The sequence below is a fragment of the Epinephelus moara genome, chromosome 17 (assembly GCF_006386435.1).
Source record: "Epinephelus moara isolate mb chromosome 17, YSFRI_EMoa_1.0, whole genome shotgun sequence".
NCBI lineage: Eukaryota > Metazoa > Chordata > Actinopteri > Perciformes > Serranidae > Epinephelus > Epinephelus moara.
This window is the reverse complement of record NC_065522.1, coordinates 5,903,755-5,920,310: the sequence shown is the minus strand read 5'-3', so window position 1 is coordinate 5,920,310 and position 16,556 is coordinate 5,903,755. Positions and strand designations below refer to the sequence as shown.

At 41.2% G+C, this 16,556-nt stretch overlaps 1 protein-coding gene across 1 annotated transcript in view; it reads right to left on the bottom strand.

The window, feature by feature from the left end:
- Nucleotides 1–16,556, bottom strand: part of adam19a (ADAM metallopeptidase domain 19a) — a 283,587-nt gene that overhangs the window by 157,930 nt on the left and 109,101 nt on the right. The window contains exon 3 of the mRNA XM_050067214.1: nucleotides 1,066–1,142. Coding sequence (XP_049923171.1) covers nucleotides 1,066–1,142 — 77 coding nt within the window. The remainder of the gene's footprint in view (nucleotides 1–1,065; nucleotides 1,143–16,556) is intronic.

The window sequence follows — 16,556 nt, the reverse complement described above, 5'->3', positions numbered from 1 at the left end:
CATAATTATGAGGCTACGAAAACCAAACGAATTTTATTTTATAGCGATTATACACTTGTATAAACATATTAATGGGTAGAATATTCAGATTCAGATTCAGATTGACAATAAACCATGCCAAATATTACACACTGGCCCTTTAATTAGTATAACTAGACATCCCTAATGAAATCGTCACGAGTAGTGTTGTGAGGGTGTGTTTGGTCAGGAATCTCTGCTCAACACAGGGGAGGTGTTCAGACATGTTCTCTCCCCCTCGGGGCTGTATGAGCATGTTCAGTGGTCCACCTTGGGAGTCACGGCACGTCTCTGGCTAATGTGCACGCACCAGACAGAGCTCCCCATGATGTTATCACAGGAACATCATAACCTCTGCCAGCCTTCTACCCTGCTCCACGTGCCCTCCATGAAACCCACGGCTCATTCTGATTAGCCTCGCTTCTCTTTGTGCCCTGAGGTGTGTCACTCACACATTCCCTGCTCCCATTACAATGGAGCAAATAACTAAAGCTGTGATTCAAGAGCATGTCATATTTATCTCTGTCGAGGCAAATATGAGAGGATTCCAATTCCATTAGTTGAAACCATGACTAAACTATCACAGCCATGGACGAGCAACTGTGCATGACCATCAAATAATGCACCTAATGGAACTTTGGCTTTCTTTTTCAGCATCAGTGATTCCCAAAGCTGTCTGTGCTGACCCATTGACCTAACAAAATTCTCAGTATTCTGAACATGTTCTTTATAAAATAAGAGCTCAAAGCTTGTTGCTTCAGGGTTATTGAGCTATAAATGCTATTAGCACTAGCACATAAAGCCATCCATTCAATCTTTATTATGCTTTCAAAATGTGGAAATATTTCTGCACTTTTGGTAAAGCACAGACCCATGGAAAATTCAAGATGGAGCTGAGAGAAGAGGCACAAAGGCAGCTTTCTGATATCTCCCTCTATTATCACTTCACTACATTCACCCAATTAATTCCTCTTCTCAGGTGGAAGACAGAGGAGGTTATTAAAGGTGCTGAGGCAGGAAGGATGGTAGGAGAGGAAGGATACTCACTGATTACGTTCCACTTGTAGCACCAGTTGGAGGTCGTTGGATGAGAGCGCTATTTCCCCTCTGACTGGGTACACTTCCTGTTGGGTTAACAAGAGAGATCAGATCATGTTATAGCAGAAGGACTCACCACTAACACTTTTTGCTTAAAGTGCGTTTAAAAGCGTCAAAGTGCATTTACAGCAGCATTTTGACTGAGTGTTCAGCCTGCAGGTAACACAGTCAACAAGTGGCCCGTAGCCTGTTAATTTCAAGCTGAGCGGCCATGAAACCTGAGTGAAAAATAAATGCATCTGACACATTTATTCCCTAAAATGTGTTGTAGAAGAAATGCTTTTCTGGTATATATTTCAGAGATGTGGGAATACGAATTCAAAATGCAAACTGATTATGGCTGCAACTAACCTTTTTTATTTATTATTTTATCATTTGAAATTTATTATATTATCTATATGGGGTTGAAGCCCAAATGGTTGAAACTCTATTGTTTCTGTGCTGGTTCCTAAAGGGGCAGAATCATTTTGAGTTTGTGCTGGTTTATTATCAGACACTCAAATTGCCATGAGCTGGAACGTCTAAACATGAAATTTGGCCCTGTAACTGGAAATGATGTGAAAATGCTTCCCTAGAAATATCACCCACTTGGCCTTGGGACACACATGTCCACCTGAGTTTTGACATCTCCTCCTAAACTTTAAGTCCGATTTGTCCCAAATTTTAGTGGAACATTATTGGACCCAGCTTGTCAAAAGTTGCATAAAGCTTGTTGATGTCTCACTGCATTTTTAAAATACTGACCAATGAACTTCACAAGCATGCTCAGCACGCAAACAAACCTAATTCCACAACTGTTAGGCTAATCATCAGGAAACTTGCAGAGTGTGTCCAAATACATAGCTAAAATACACACTCAGCATGTCATTCAAATCAACTACAATTGCTATTGATGCACAAAACAGGCATGACATAACACAAAGCAGACCATAAATTAGACATCATTTGTCCAATTATTGCAAAACTTGCAGGATATGTTTCAGAACAATGTTGAACCATGTGTGGAAAATTATTTTGAAATTGCTCAATAGGAGGCGCCACCACTTCTAAACAAGTGCACTGCCCCTGTGCAAAATTTTGCTATAAATCAATGATAGTTTATCCAAACCAACAAACTTGGTGATTACTTTTAATTAAGCTGCTCAAGTCATGCTGGCTTGAATGTTTATTTACTTCCTCAATTACTTTATCTATTTTTTGGACAATTTTAAATGACTAGTCAAACAATACCCATCACCACTTCTCAGAGCCTCAGATAATGTCTTGCAATTGGTTGTTTTGTCCAAACAAAAGCCTCAACTCCCAGTAGTGGCCTTCAGTGGCTGTGGTGTTCATAATACCCCAAATTAAGGAGATTTAAGAAGAAATTTCACAGTAAATACATAAACTTTAAAGGAGCTATATGTAAGAAATCTAAAGCAAATAGTCGTAAAATCCTCCTAATATGTCACAGAGACTAAGGAATAATATTAATATAACATACTGATCTCACCGACAACAATAGTACAGCCAGAATATTCGCATTTAAAACATTTTTTTACGGTCTGCAAATCATGTTTATGTTTTGAATTTGTGTTTTGGCCTGTTGTGCCACCCACCAGCGTCTACCAGTCACGCAGTCAGTAGAGTCTCAGCATCAGTTACAGTTACGACTGAGCTACAATGGCTGACGGTGCGACTAAACCCAAACGACCTCGTTATGATTCCCAAATCGCCAAGACAAAACTCGAGGCAAAGCGAGGGTCTATATAGGAGATGCTTTTGAATGGTGGAGACGGTTGAAAGCGGAGAAGAATTTGAAATCGGATGTCGAAGTGGCTACTTCTCCTTGACAGGTAAGCTTTAGCCAAAGTTGGCTAACTAGCATCATAGCTAGATGGGGATGGACATTTCGAATACTTTCAACTGTTATTCATTTTCGATCATACATTGTAGCCCATGTGCAGGTGGGTCATGAAAAATCCGACTGATTTTTTTGAGAAACAAACGTCAGCAGCACGGCAAGCAGCATTAGCAGCGTCCCGGTACATAGCATTAGCAGCCGGCTCCTCCTCAGCTGTATCCCGGCAGCAGCGTTAGCAGCAGAGAAGCCGGACTTGCTCGAACGGTCCACTGGAAAACCAAAGGACGCGGCGACGCGGCCCCTGCCATGGCAGCCGCCCGTGGGCAAACAAATCACCCCCAATTTCCACCAGATGCGTGTTGGTTGCGTCTGGGCTCCGGCACGGCAGCGGAGCCGATAGGATTCACTTCTAGTCAATGTGTGTGTATCCACCGGCTGCGGCTGTGCTGCCTCCCGGCTCCGTCTCAGCCGCGGCACTCCGGAGCCCTCCGCAACAGATACACAGGACTTCTATTTTTGCCGGACGCCGGAGCATAACGCAGCAATTCAGCACAGAGCAGCAACCTCTAATCTGTAGGGGAGGGGGGGCGGACACGACTCGCTGCAATATTTTGATTTTGAGTGCAGTAACCATTTTGGCCACATTCTTACATACAGCGCCTTTAAATACACTAGAGCCCACCACAGTGCTCTGCAGGGGGTCAACCATGTAATGGCAACACTGCTTCTAAATCACCGTTAACACATCTTTGGCAGTTTTGTACTTATGTGTCTGAATTTATGTTTGCATAACAACTATATCATTCAGCTCTGAACAAGCAAGCCAACAACAAAAAATGCAGAGCTAGTTCCCTGTTAGGAGGTAGTGTCCTGGTTTGTTAATTACAACTCAAACCTCATTCATAGCAGCCTTGTGTCCTTGTCTTTGACTGAGGAAGATTTCTGAAGATTCAAAGACTCAAAACTCTGAGTCTATGTCATGTTATACAACGTTCTGTACATGGCCACAGATTGGTTGTTCTGAGAGGAACATTCAAAGATTTATATGTCCAAACGGTAGAGATGTTGACCAGATGCTGACGCTAGAGAAAACTGCTCTCAAAATCATTAGGATTCTATGAAGCATAAATATCCTCAGTAAACTGGTCATCTTCCCAGTTGCTGTCAGAATATCTCGCTATGGACCAAAGTGTTGGAAATATTGATGTTTTGTTTTCTGTTCCTAATCTAAAATTATGACACTCAGATGTTTTACCTCTGACCAACTCTGACTGTGATACAAACCATATGGAGATATATTTCATTATAACTCGTCCATCTGGTTTGAATTATGAGAAACATTGAGCTCATTTTTCATTTCTATAAATAAACCTCAAGCTCACTTCTCTCACTGTTGGCAAGCGTCTCTGCAGAGAAAACAACAGTTTCATGCTCACTCTTTGGACACTGCAACAAGGGAAAAACAACTCCATTTACAAATTACATTTTTGTCTCTATTATTCAGGACAAAACATTATCAGGTGAAAAAAAAAGTTTAAATGTCAATACAAATTACCCTCCATTGGTGTGTAATAGTGAAATTAACAGACAAATAGTGCTGTGAAAACTAATCAACAGAAAAACAATCTACAACTATTTTAATAACCGATTATTAATTTAGTTATTTTTCAAGCAAAAAGCCTAAAACACATTGGTTCTAGCCTCTCAGATGTGAGCATGTGCCGCTTTTATTTGTCCTATGTGACAGTAAATGTTATGTTTGGATTTTTGGCCACCGGTCTGATAAAACAAGACATTTGATGACATTAATTTGGCCTTTAGGAAACTTTAATAAGCATTTTTTAAACTATTAGCTGACATTTAGAACACAAAACATTTGATTGACTGATCGAGAAAGTAATTAGCAAATCTATCCTTAATGAAAACTAGAATTACCGCTTTGCAGTTGTATGCCACTGCGGACAAGTCAAGTCAAGTCTGTGAAAACATGGACACACAGATGATCAATACAATCAGCACAGTTTCAAGGTGGGCACCCAAGGTAAGTGTTGACAATTCAGTATCTGACCAAGTTATGACGTTAAGCAATGCCCCCCAAAAAAAGCATTTTTGCAGAACAATATGATGTCACAGAGAAGTTGACCTCCGACCTTTTGAATATTAAACGTCATCACTTCCTCATTTTACTCTATTAGACATTTGTGTGAAATTTGTCATAATTAGCATATAAATTCTTGAGTTATGGCCAAAAACATGTTTTGTTAGGTCACAGTGACCTTTACCTTCAACTACCAGATTTGTTCTTGAGCCCAAGTGGATGTTTGTGCCAAATTTGAGGAAAGTACCTCCAGGCTTTCTTGAGCTATTGTGTCACGAGAATGAGACCAATGCAAGGTCACAGTGACCTTGACCTTTGACCACAAATATTTAAACACTTCATCACTGAGTTGAAACTTTGTGCTCGATTTTAAGAAATTCCCTCTGGGCAATTTTGAGATATTGCATTCACAAGAATGGAAGGGATGGACAGACAACCTGAAAATGCCTCTGGCCACAGCTATCAAAAGAGGCAGATGATTGTTAGTTGCAGCCTTCAATGCAAGCTGATTGCTCATTGGGTGAGCAGCTAACTGTGCAGCAGAAAAAAACTCTTTTAGATGAGTAAACAGTCATCACTTTCTGAGGCACTATGATGAGGCCACAACACTCTCTTATCTGGGCCATCAGACACTGTAATGACTGTTATGTAATGTCGACACAAGTACCAGCAACTTGAATAAATCATATTCAAATGATGAAATTATTTTGTGTTGTATTGTTTTTTTTGCAGGTTGAGTAACAGCAGCTCTGCAAAATCATACTGATCTGAAGACAGTTGTGAAATCCTACCTGTAAAGAATACGTCTACAAAGTTAAAGACTTTGTGCACTCATGCTCAGACAAAAGAACCCTTTTGTGTTGATCCTAGAAGTGAAATTATGCGTTCCCATGTAAAACTGTTTCTATGCAAATGCAGTGTTAGACCTGAAAACAATTATCTGTGCTGCATTCTGCTTTTCCACTAACAGGGTTTGCTTTAAGGAGACTGCAGCACCACAGCTGACAAGAGTCTGGAACACCATAAACTCTTTACAAGCACCATGAAATCATTACACTTGTCTCCACTGAGAAAATCTTTTGCCAAAAAAAAAGAGAGCGGAAGAGTGTGTGTCTCTGTCAGAGTGATCTGAAGTGACACTGCATGTCTGCCAGTCCTACAACAGTATCAAAGAGACAGTTTCCTATAGTGTTACAACATGCTAGGAGCACAGTCGGGCTGGTGTGTTTGATGGCACTGTGAGCATGTGGCCATCAGTGAACCGTACGTCCCACTCTGTGTGTTCTGTCAGTCACCAGCAGCTGCTGTCATGTCACATTTAAATCCTGTAGACAAGTGGAATCGTGGGCAACCCAACTCCCAAATCGGACACATTTAAACTCAGTGAAATTGACAGATTGACACCGAAAGACATATTTGACCCCAGTGTTACTGCAGTACAAATGACATTTTCAGATGACTTTCAATTTAAATTAGCAACTCGTGTTGTGAAATGAAAAGTAGGAATGGGTGCTTCTGTTTCTGAACAAGAAAATCATTTCTTTAAGGCTGAATTTATTTATTTTTATTTGCATCGATTCCAGCTGTTCCTCTCCTAGTACTGCATCACTGAGCACCTGTAGCTCCATAAAAAAATAGTTAGATCATCTTTGAATGACCCTGAAGTGGTTCTGTGCCACTTGTGTCGTTTTAGTTTTGCTGAACCTCATTTAATATTAAATCAACCTGACATAAATAAACACTAGGGTTTGTAAGCAGGGTTTGTAGAATCCTTTTTGTTTTGCAAAAGGGTTGTTGAGGCAGACTGATGGAAATCAATCACTGATTACTGATTGTGCATTCCTGTGGCCCGTGGGAAATAAAATTGATTCAAATATGTATTTCAATTTTTTTTTTTTGCACATTTTTAATCGAGTTCTTTAATCGAGAATCAATTTAATTCAAATCCAACTACCTTATTTCAATCTTTGTAAAGGGGAAGAAGTTATTGTTGCAATCTGTGAGCAACATGACATCATATCTGTTTCAAGAAAAAACAAAGCTGAAGCAAATGAGAAAATAGCTGCACACAAACACTGCTGTGTCTTCACTAGCAAGACCTTTATTGCCACAGAATACAAAGCAATTAAAGAAGCCAGGTCCTCCACATAGTGTTTTTTCTTTATTTTCTCATCTGTCTTTTTTCATGTCTGCCTAATGTTGTGTTCACCCCAGGTACAAATAAAACAACTCACACGAGTAAAGTCCAAGTAAAGTCAATGTAAAGATGCAGTAAGACGCGATGGACACGATGCAAATAATGTGAAATGCGCAAATGAAGTGGCGCAAATTAAGTGAGCAGCACAATTCCGCATCACAAGATTTGAAAAATCAGAACTTTAGCAACCACTTCTCGCCACAATTGCCAATCAGCATTGACATCCTCTAGGGACGTGTGACACCGAGGACATACCGGCAAAAGTTAAGAGTTATTCAAATGAATGAAGCAACTCAACACAACATATTCTATTGTTCAAACTTGCACGAGTAAGTACCGTTGTAAGCTCATTGTTACCTGTGTATTCAACCCTCTGTTTATGTAGCGTTGTATTAATTACCAAGGTACCATTAATGTCAAGATATTCTTGTAACAGAAACAAAACTCATGCACAGTGCATCCTTAACAAGTAGCGCTGGAGGCGTTTTTTTATGAAGTGCTTGGATAAAGAGCTCCCAGCGCCCTGCCACCACTTTTTTGTTGAGGAAAAACACTACAGGGACACAGGCCATTACTGGATATAATTTCAGTTCTATGAGAGTGAGAACGGCAAGGAGAAGAAAGAGGGAGTGAGACGGCACCTGAACTACATATGTGACCCATGACCAGAATTACATAGCTTTAAAGAAACATAGTGCAGCGAGGGTACAGACATTTTATACATGTGACATAAGCTATACAAGGCAGACCTGCTGATGTTTATTTAGCTGGGCTGGACCTGTTTATATGAGTCAGCCATCACTCTGTTTCTCACTGTTAGTAGCTAGAGACTTCATACACTTCACTGATAAACCAGGTAAAACTTCAATTAACAGCCTGGGCTTTTATTTGCTTAAATCACTGAACTCAACGGGCCTATATTAGGGACAGACATCTATATGGGACAGGCCTTTAACTCCTTTCACACAAAACTGTTGCTCAGCAAAGATTGGGAAATACAATCAAATTGATTCCTCCCACAGTCCAAAGACATGTAGGTTAGGGTAACTGATGACTCTAAATTGGCCGTAGGTGTAAATGGAGTGTGAAAGGTTCTCTGTCTCTACAGTATGTGTCAGCCCTGTTGTAGTCTGGTGACCTGTCCAGGGTTTACCCCACCTCTTGCCCAATGTCAGCTGGGATAAGCTCCAGCCCTCCCCCAACCCTTAACAGGATAATGGATGGATGAATCAATGGATATCAAATCAGCACCAAAGTATCATGATAGTATGGAATAAGGAGATACGCATGTCATCCCAGCTGTAGTGCCTATGCATATTGAACACCAACTTTCTTGTTTATGTTGGGAGTTCGTAATTAGAACTTCCTCTAAACACTTTGATAAATGAGGCCCCGAGTGTTGAGAGAAGAAAAGCAGTCCCAAGGACTAAAGGGCAAACCCTACATAGTAATGTCATTTTTATCTTTATTAAAGTCTGAGTTCAGAGAAATTGTTCACTACATTACAATACAACCATCAAGTGGGATTAACTGAGAGATGCCAGCTCTTATCTGTATTCACTCCTCTATCTAACTCCCATCTCTGAGCAAGGCTCCAAACAAAACAACCCATTGTGAATTCAAGACCATTCTTTCCCACATCATTAAACTTGTCATTCCAACATCGAGTGACACATGCTCAGCAGATGCACTTCCACTTCTCTTGCTTCATTTCCAGCTGTTTAGTTGTGAAACTTCCACTGCTCCGGCTGAACGACCTCGATAGGTCACAGCAGAGTCACAGTAGGTGGTGAGTGGGAAGTGAGAAAAGGGGGACAAAGTGAGAAGGGAGAGCACTGGTGACAGCCAGTAGTAAGAGTGTGAAGATTAACATAAAGAAAGGGCGAAGGTAGGAAAGTGTGAACTGTCAAGAAGGCAATAAATTGGACAAGAAGAGGTCTTAAAGGCCTCAGTATGCTTCAGACAAAGTGCTTGTTAGAACATCTAACAGTGTCCGAGACACCTTTCAGATCAGAGGCTGTGTGCGGCAATATCTGTAACTTTCTGAAACAGACAATCCGACAATCATGCCCACTTCACAGAATGACTCGCCAGGTGTGTAAAGGTGGAAAAATCGGCAGGGTTTGAACCTTTCTCTCAAGTTCTCTTAAGCAGCATTTTTACCAAACACTTTTAGCATAGTACCCTTAGAACCTATACGTAACCCTCAAAGACATGTCTTTACCCTAGATCTGATCTGTAACAATGATAAAATAAAGGAAACCAAAACCTTGTGTGTTCTTTCTTCTCTATATTTGGCTATTAACTACAAAAAGGAGACAAGCCTTGTTTCAGAAAAGGCTGCAGGCAGCAGCAAAGAATGCTGCTGGAAAAGCCAAGAGAGTTTGGGAAATGCTAAAGTGCTGCTTTGGTGTCAGCAAAACAATTGTGTCTCTCTAGATCAATCAACAGACTGCAATGCTCCACCTTTTAGTATTGAATCGACATGCTGGGTAGCTCAAAAACAGGGTAACAAAAGAAAAAGGGGCACAGAATGGAACAATTCTATTGTCACCATTCCGAACCTTTGACAATGCAGACTGAACTGGACTTGACTGAACTGCTTGGTGAAATCGGGTTGTTTTGGGGGTTTTTTTGCAATTCTAATTACTTAGGTCACTGTTTGTTTGTGCAACAGAAAGCAAACCATGAATGCTTTCGAGGACTGTCTGAAAGTGTGCAATTTTATTCACAAATTTAAAAAAAATTGTAGCACCTTGCCCCTCTTGTCATCCCACAAATGATCATGGTGGGAACAGTTTTGTCTTAAGACATGGTTGGGCAATGCGCAGTATGAACTAGTTTTCTGCCATTGGCCAGGTGTGTGGAGGTGTAAAAGTGGGTAGGGTTTGAACTTGTTTATCATTCTTCACAAACTACTTCTGTCAAGTACGGTCAGACTGTCTAACAGTGCAACCATTACCCCCTTTCCCCGCAGATTCTGTGTCCACAGATACGTGTTGACTTCTCAATCTCTCTCCACAAATACAGATGTCTGTTGTCCGACCACACCTGAAGGCAGAAGTGTTTATGATGCATTCCACTAACACTGGGAAGTATGAATTTTCTGAGAGTTCCCGGTTGCTAATTTCGGTTGGTACACCCCCTGAAGTTCTTGTGTCTTGTGGAGTCAAGGTTCAATTGAAAGAACCTCACGAACCCTGACTCAAAATCCAAGATGGCCACTCTGTGACATCAAAAGTAACTAAAGCCGTAGTAATATACAACACTTACATCTTATTTGTGTCCCACCAAGACAGTCATGCGCACAGTACTATGAAACTTCCATCTGTGAACATGCATTTATCCTCACATGACATTTCTTATGATATCTAACGAAATAGCACCCGCATATGACATTATTTTACTTAACATAACATTATGTAGGTTACGTTTAGGCATGTGAAGTTACTTTGATTAAGTTTAGGAGAAGAAACATGGTGACAATGTATATTAACTCAAAGTTCACTTCATCTCACGTGGTACCAAACAGCGGTCTCCTGGGGGAAAGTCCTGTATTGCCAGACCCATCCACCACCCCATCCTGCATCCTTACATACCTTACTTTCAGTCTTTATGCTACTTGCGTTTTTACTCCCATAGGCGTATTGGTCATGTGATTACAGCCTTCACAATTACATGGATTTTATACAAATTGGCTTGCAGTACTTTCGTAGGTATACATTAGAACAGCGCACAAAACTGGGGCCTGGGGCAAGTTGCTAATAGTGTTGTCGAGGATATCAATTTATCGGTACATATCGATTCTAACCTGGCTAACCTGGCTAGAACTGGTATTGCTAATAGCAAGTTGGTTTTCTGGTGGTACTGGAACACAGTCAATTTGGGGGTGACATGACTGCCAGATCCCACTTAGGAGGTAAATGGAATGCAGCATTATACCCATTCCCAATGCCTAACCTTGAAAACAGGGGGAAAGGTCTGTCCTAGCCTCCTCCTGACTACAACCCACTACCTCCCAAACCCCCAGACCTTTCATCACTCCTTCAAGTTTGGCCATTAGAAATAGGTTTAAACATTTATCTTTCAGCTGTGGTCTGACATCAGTCATACAACCTGGTGGGGTTGAAGCATACTGAGACCTTAGGGCAAAGGTTCCTGCTTTGAAACCTCGATGTGTGGATTCATATTCAGCAAAGACGGAGTTAAGAGACATAGCTCTTCATCAGATTTCATCGTCTGCATGATTTTCTTGTTCAAAATATGCAGTGACCAGTAACTTTGCCTTGTGGAAAAGCATCTCCATTTCCTTTTCCACTTCACTGCCTGTCTTCATATCTGCAGGCTAACATCCCAGGGTCAATTCTTCAAAATGATTGGTTCAGAGGCTCTGCTTACTGAGTTTGTTGTGGGGGTATCTGCACATTTACTGATCAAACGGCTTCCAAATCCTCACATTCCCTCAGCCGCATTTGTCGATCTTTCACAGCAGCCACTGGTGTTTGTGCTCTGAGTGATTTGGGCTGCTACTCTTGATTTCTCGAGGTTACGGTTATACAGCTTTAATCTTCATCCTGCACCCCCACTGGCTTAAAGAGCAAATAAATGTACAACGTAAAGCTGCATCGAGTACACGCAAATTTAAACTGTGAAGTGACATGTTTGATCATGTTTCAATGTCACTCAATTTGGATTTTGTTAGTACACCACATCCTAAAGGGAGAGGAAGAAGATGAAAAATGGGCTGGGACGAGGAGGAGGGATGGAGAGTTTGAGAAGTCACTGGATAAGAAGTTAGAAAAGTCTGTTCAGAAGGCTCACTTGATGAAGAGAGACAGTTGGAGAGACACAAACAGACACCGAAAGAGAAACAGAAGGCGAGACTACAAAGAAACAGGAAAAGACAAATCAATGGTTAGAAACAACAGGAAAAAAGAAAAGAGGAAGCCAAAGAGACAGCACAAGAAAAGGAAAGTTGTTGAATTTGGTCGTGCCAGTGATGCTTATCTGCTTGGGGCTGTGGATAGACACAGAAAGAGATGAAGACAGCATCCATGCATCAGTTTGGAGCTCCAAGCCTGGGCCCTCTCTGTGCTCCAGTGAAGCAGAGCTAACACACACTGTGCCAGGGGAGGGCTTATTAGATGGATCAAAGCTTGTCTAATCTACATGCTAAGAATATGATGAGAGGGCCCTGACAATCCTCCCTTTCCTCCTGAGAGGTAGCGATTATCATACAGGGTTATGAACAGTAAACATACAAAGATGTGATGATGTATGCGCTCCTCAGGTCTTTGATGTGACTGTAGGTTGCCACAGTGACAATAACTATGCTCTATCATGGCTCAGCTCACGTATTATACGATGCCCGGCAACAGTTGTTTAATGACAGTCAGTGTGTGTTAATTTAATGACACAAGAACACACTCAAAGCTGCAGTTTTGCGCAATGGGCGACTATAACCGGCACTACAAGACTTTAGACAATTCGGGTTTAATACAACTTGGGTCTTGTTTCATACGTTTGGCCAACATTTCTATTGTTTATGATAGTAGCAACCAAAGTAATACCTGAAATGTGACAACATGGTGACATACAAATCAGTAAAGTCAGACGAGACAAACATTATTTCAGACTGTGCTACTCATGCTAGAGTTGATAGGTTGCTGCTGCTGGTCTGTAGCTATTTTACACCACCTGCGTTGGGTGGGATTACCGCCGGTAACGCTGTCCCGATCCATGATGCCGTTGCAATCTCTGGATGCCGTTAACAGTGGTAACTGCCAAATGAATACCAAAGCTAGCTAGCTCCCGCCCAATTGATGCACAAAGCAGCCAAGGTTAACGTCAGCTAACCAGTGAAGACCAGAGGGTGGGCAGTGGCCACTATGTTTCCACATGCTAACACAGCTAGCCGCCTGTCTGTCAGCAAATCCAACAAAAAGTAAAATGAAAGGCAAAACATTCATCATAAATGTATTAAAATTTCAACACCTCTTAATGGATAGCACCTCTAAATGTGGCTCTAAAGCTCAATGGACTGATGAACAAAAAGAAGAGACCTTTTTAATTTTACTCCATTTCACTTTTTTTTTTCTTATAAAATTAACAGGTTAGTTGTTGCTCAATTGGTGGCGTGCTACCAAAAGCAAAATGAACCAAAACTGACATCCCTACTCCCCACCAACAAAGAAGGATGGCTAACATGAACACAATGTCAGTCTAAAAATGAAATGATACACAGCGGCAATTCAGTGTCATTATCAGGGTAATGCACCCCTATTTCAGCCTCATATCTATGTCTTTAATGGCAGGAGTAATGGGCGCAAAGACAATTTGGAAAGTTTTCAGTCAATCAAGTTTGTCTACACGATGACATGATCATGATATTAAACAATTACCCCCTCCTGTCTTTAAGCTGCTTGTTTTCTCCTTAGGATATCAGTAACATTCGATTGGTTTAACACTCTCAGTAAAAGCAGTGGGCTGTTTTATTATTTTGCAAAGGAGGACCCAGAGGCCCTATGATTTCCACAATGCTGAAAACATGGATGGAATTATGGATTTTGTCAATAAAAATGGAATTGAAATGTGAAATGCAAAATATTGTGGAATTTGCAAAGATTCTGATGAAATTCATAAAAATCAGGGTTTTCCTTACTATTATTAGTTTTTGTTTTAACAGTGCCTAAGCCCAATGAACAGAAAAAAACTGCAATGTTTTGGTGTTGTTCACAGTAACGCAGCTTCTGTCCTCTGCTTTGTGTGTTGGTGTTTCACTTCACTGAAAGTGAGGCTCAGTTCCCCCACACACCCTGGGTATGGAAGTTACATCAGGCCAGTAAATACAATCAGCCAGTTGATCAGGCCGGTGTTCGAAAAAGAAAAAAAAAATCATTTCATTTAAATAGTTTTCCAGACATTGCTTCCCCAGCAATTTTACTACATTTGCTCTTCTTGCCGAGACTTCGCTGTGCTCTGCCTGTGTTATCTGTGACTTCAGAGTCTGCTGGTTAGACCACAGAGATGCAAGTGACAGTCATTTCTTGCTCAAAGCTGAATCAAATCCTGTCCTCCTGAGCTTCTTGGTGGCCCAGATCTGGTGTTTCTGCATCAAGCTAGCCATTACTCACATTTTTGTGGTCAAGCCAGCCGACACTAAAATTGGAGTGCCCCATGTATTCAGACCTGTTAATGCACCGAAACAGCCAAGGATAAATATATGACTAGGTGTTAACACAAAGTAAATACATATATGGAACTAAGAATAATTGCATTATATTCATGAGAAGTAAAAGCCCTTTCTCAAATCTCAGAAAAATGTAAACCAATTTTTATACCACCCTACATTCCTCACCACATCTGAACCCCTGAGCTTTAATTTGGTTCATTTTTTATTATATTTTTATCAAATCAACAGAAGTTCAGAGAAGAAATGATTCAGCTGTAACACTGAAACACACTCAGGTAAGCTACATTGTATCAAACTGCATGTGGAAAAGGTTTTGTCAGTGCCATGTTTACTGAAAAAGCAAATGTTGAATCACATATCTGCTCAAATACCAAAATATTGGAAGGTAAATAAAAGGGGAAAAAAGGTTCCAGGATGGAGCTTCCCAGCTGTAGTGATGACTGACTGACTGTGAACCATTCACTACTTCCTTCCTTTTTTTGACTGTTTTTCTTATCGCAGTGAAACTAGGCCATGAAATCGTTGAAGGAGCGACAGTCGTCTCCGGTGCAATTTCTCCCGATCAGTCAAGCAGCGTGGAGAAGGGCCAGGAAAGGTGTGAGTGGATAGAGCTTTCCAGGAGGAGGCAATCACGTCTGAGACCCGAGAGGGCTTGGAGAGCGAGGGCGGAGGAGGACGGAGTGATGCTGAGGATGGAGGAAGAGGTATGAGAGCTGAGACAGGGGCTGCTGCTGTGGGCTGCTCGGGATGAAGTTGATTTGTTGCAGAAGAAAGGGTGCCCTGAATAAACGTATCCTCTGGTACTGAGCGAGTGTGTGTTCGTATGCGACTCGCTAAATGACATGAAGAGCCTCTATAATTAATCTATGTCAAATGTGCGTCAAAGCTGCTAAAATTAAACAAGTCTTGCTCTGAGAGGCAGAGGAGAGAAGCATGGAGAGGTGGAGGCGGGGGGCGGATGGGTATGGGCACATACAGCGAGGTACTTATTACTGTTCCCTTCAATCCCCCACTGTGCCAAAGTGGGGTGTCGACAGCTTCCAATGATCTGTCAGGCCGAAAAAACGATGGGAGCAAGGTATCAGTATTTCAACAGAATACCCATCACAACCATTTTGGTGTTGTTCAATTCTCAGAAACTGCAGGGCCTTCTGTTTCCAATTCAGAAGAAAAACATGACAGAAGCCTCATTTGGTTGATAAGAGGTAGGCTTAAAAGTGATATGTGTATGAATATCTGTTTTTACACAGATTAAGGGATACACACTGTAAAACCAGTACAAGAGTACAAGAGTACAAGAGTTAGTTCACGACCACAGATTCAAATCAAACTCCATGTAAAATTCATCAAAAATTAGACTGTAAAAAATCAATCTTTTCAAGTAACTGTGTTCCTGTTCCTCTACAGTGTGTGCCTGAACAAATCATTTCTTCAAGCTCTCTACTTCATTTAAATAATTCCCATACTGAAAAAAGACTCCTATTATACCCTGTCAAACACTACAATCTAATATGCATTTTTGTGTTAGGCATGCGTAGTATCCATATTTTATGCACAATGACGGCTAACAGCTAGCATCACTAACGTCACTTTACAATCTCTTTCAAAATTGTAAACAGGAACGACTGAACTCTGTTGTTAAATGGGTTTAACAACAGAGTTCAGTCGTTTCGGTCTCAGTGTGAGGATGTTGGTACTGTTTAATGGCTCAGTGTCGGATTTTAGCCTCTGCTGCTGTGTTAGGCAGACGCTGAACTGATCATTCACAAGGAGGAGTGTGTCTAAGGCACTATTTAGACGACAACGGTTTCTCTAAAAACGGCAAAGTCTGTCCTTTGCGTTTTAAAAAACTTCTGCGTTTATATGATGACGTTATTGAAACGATCTCCGTTCACACGGAGCCGCAAAATCTACTGGAAACGCTGTAGTATGCACGCCAGGCCAATGGGTGGCAGTGTAAATTTGCAAAGCAACACCACGGCTGAAGCGCCTCTACAACACAGTGATTACAAACCAAAACAAAGAAGACACAATGGCGAAAGCATGCACAGATAACTTTGTCTGGATGGACGACGAGGTGGAGTTGCTACAGTAACAGATCTACACTTCA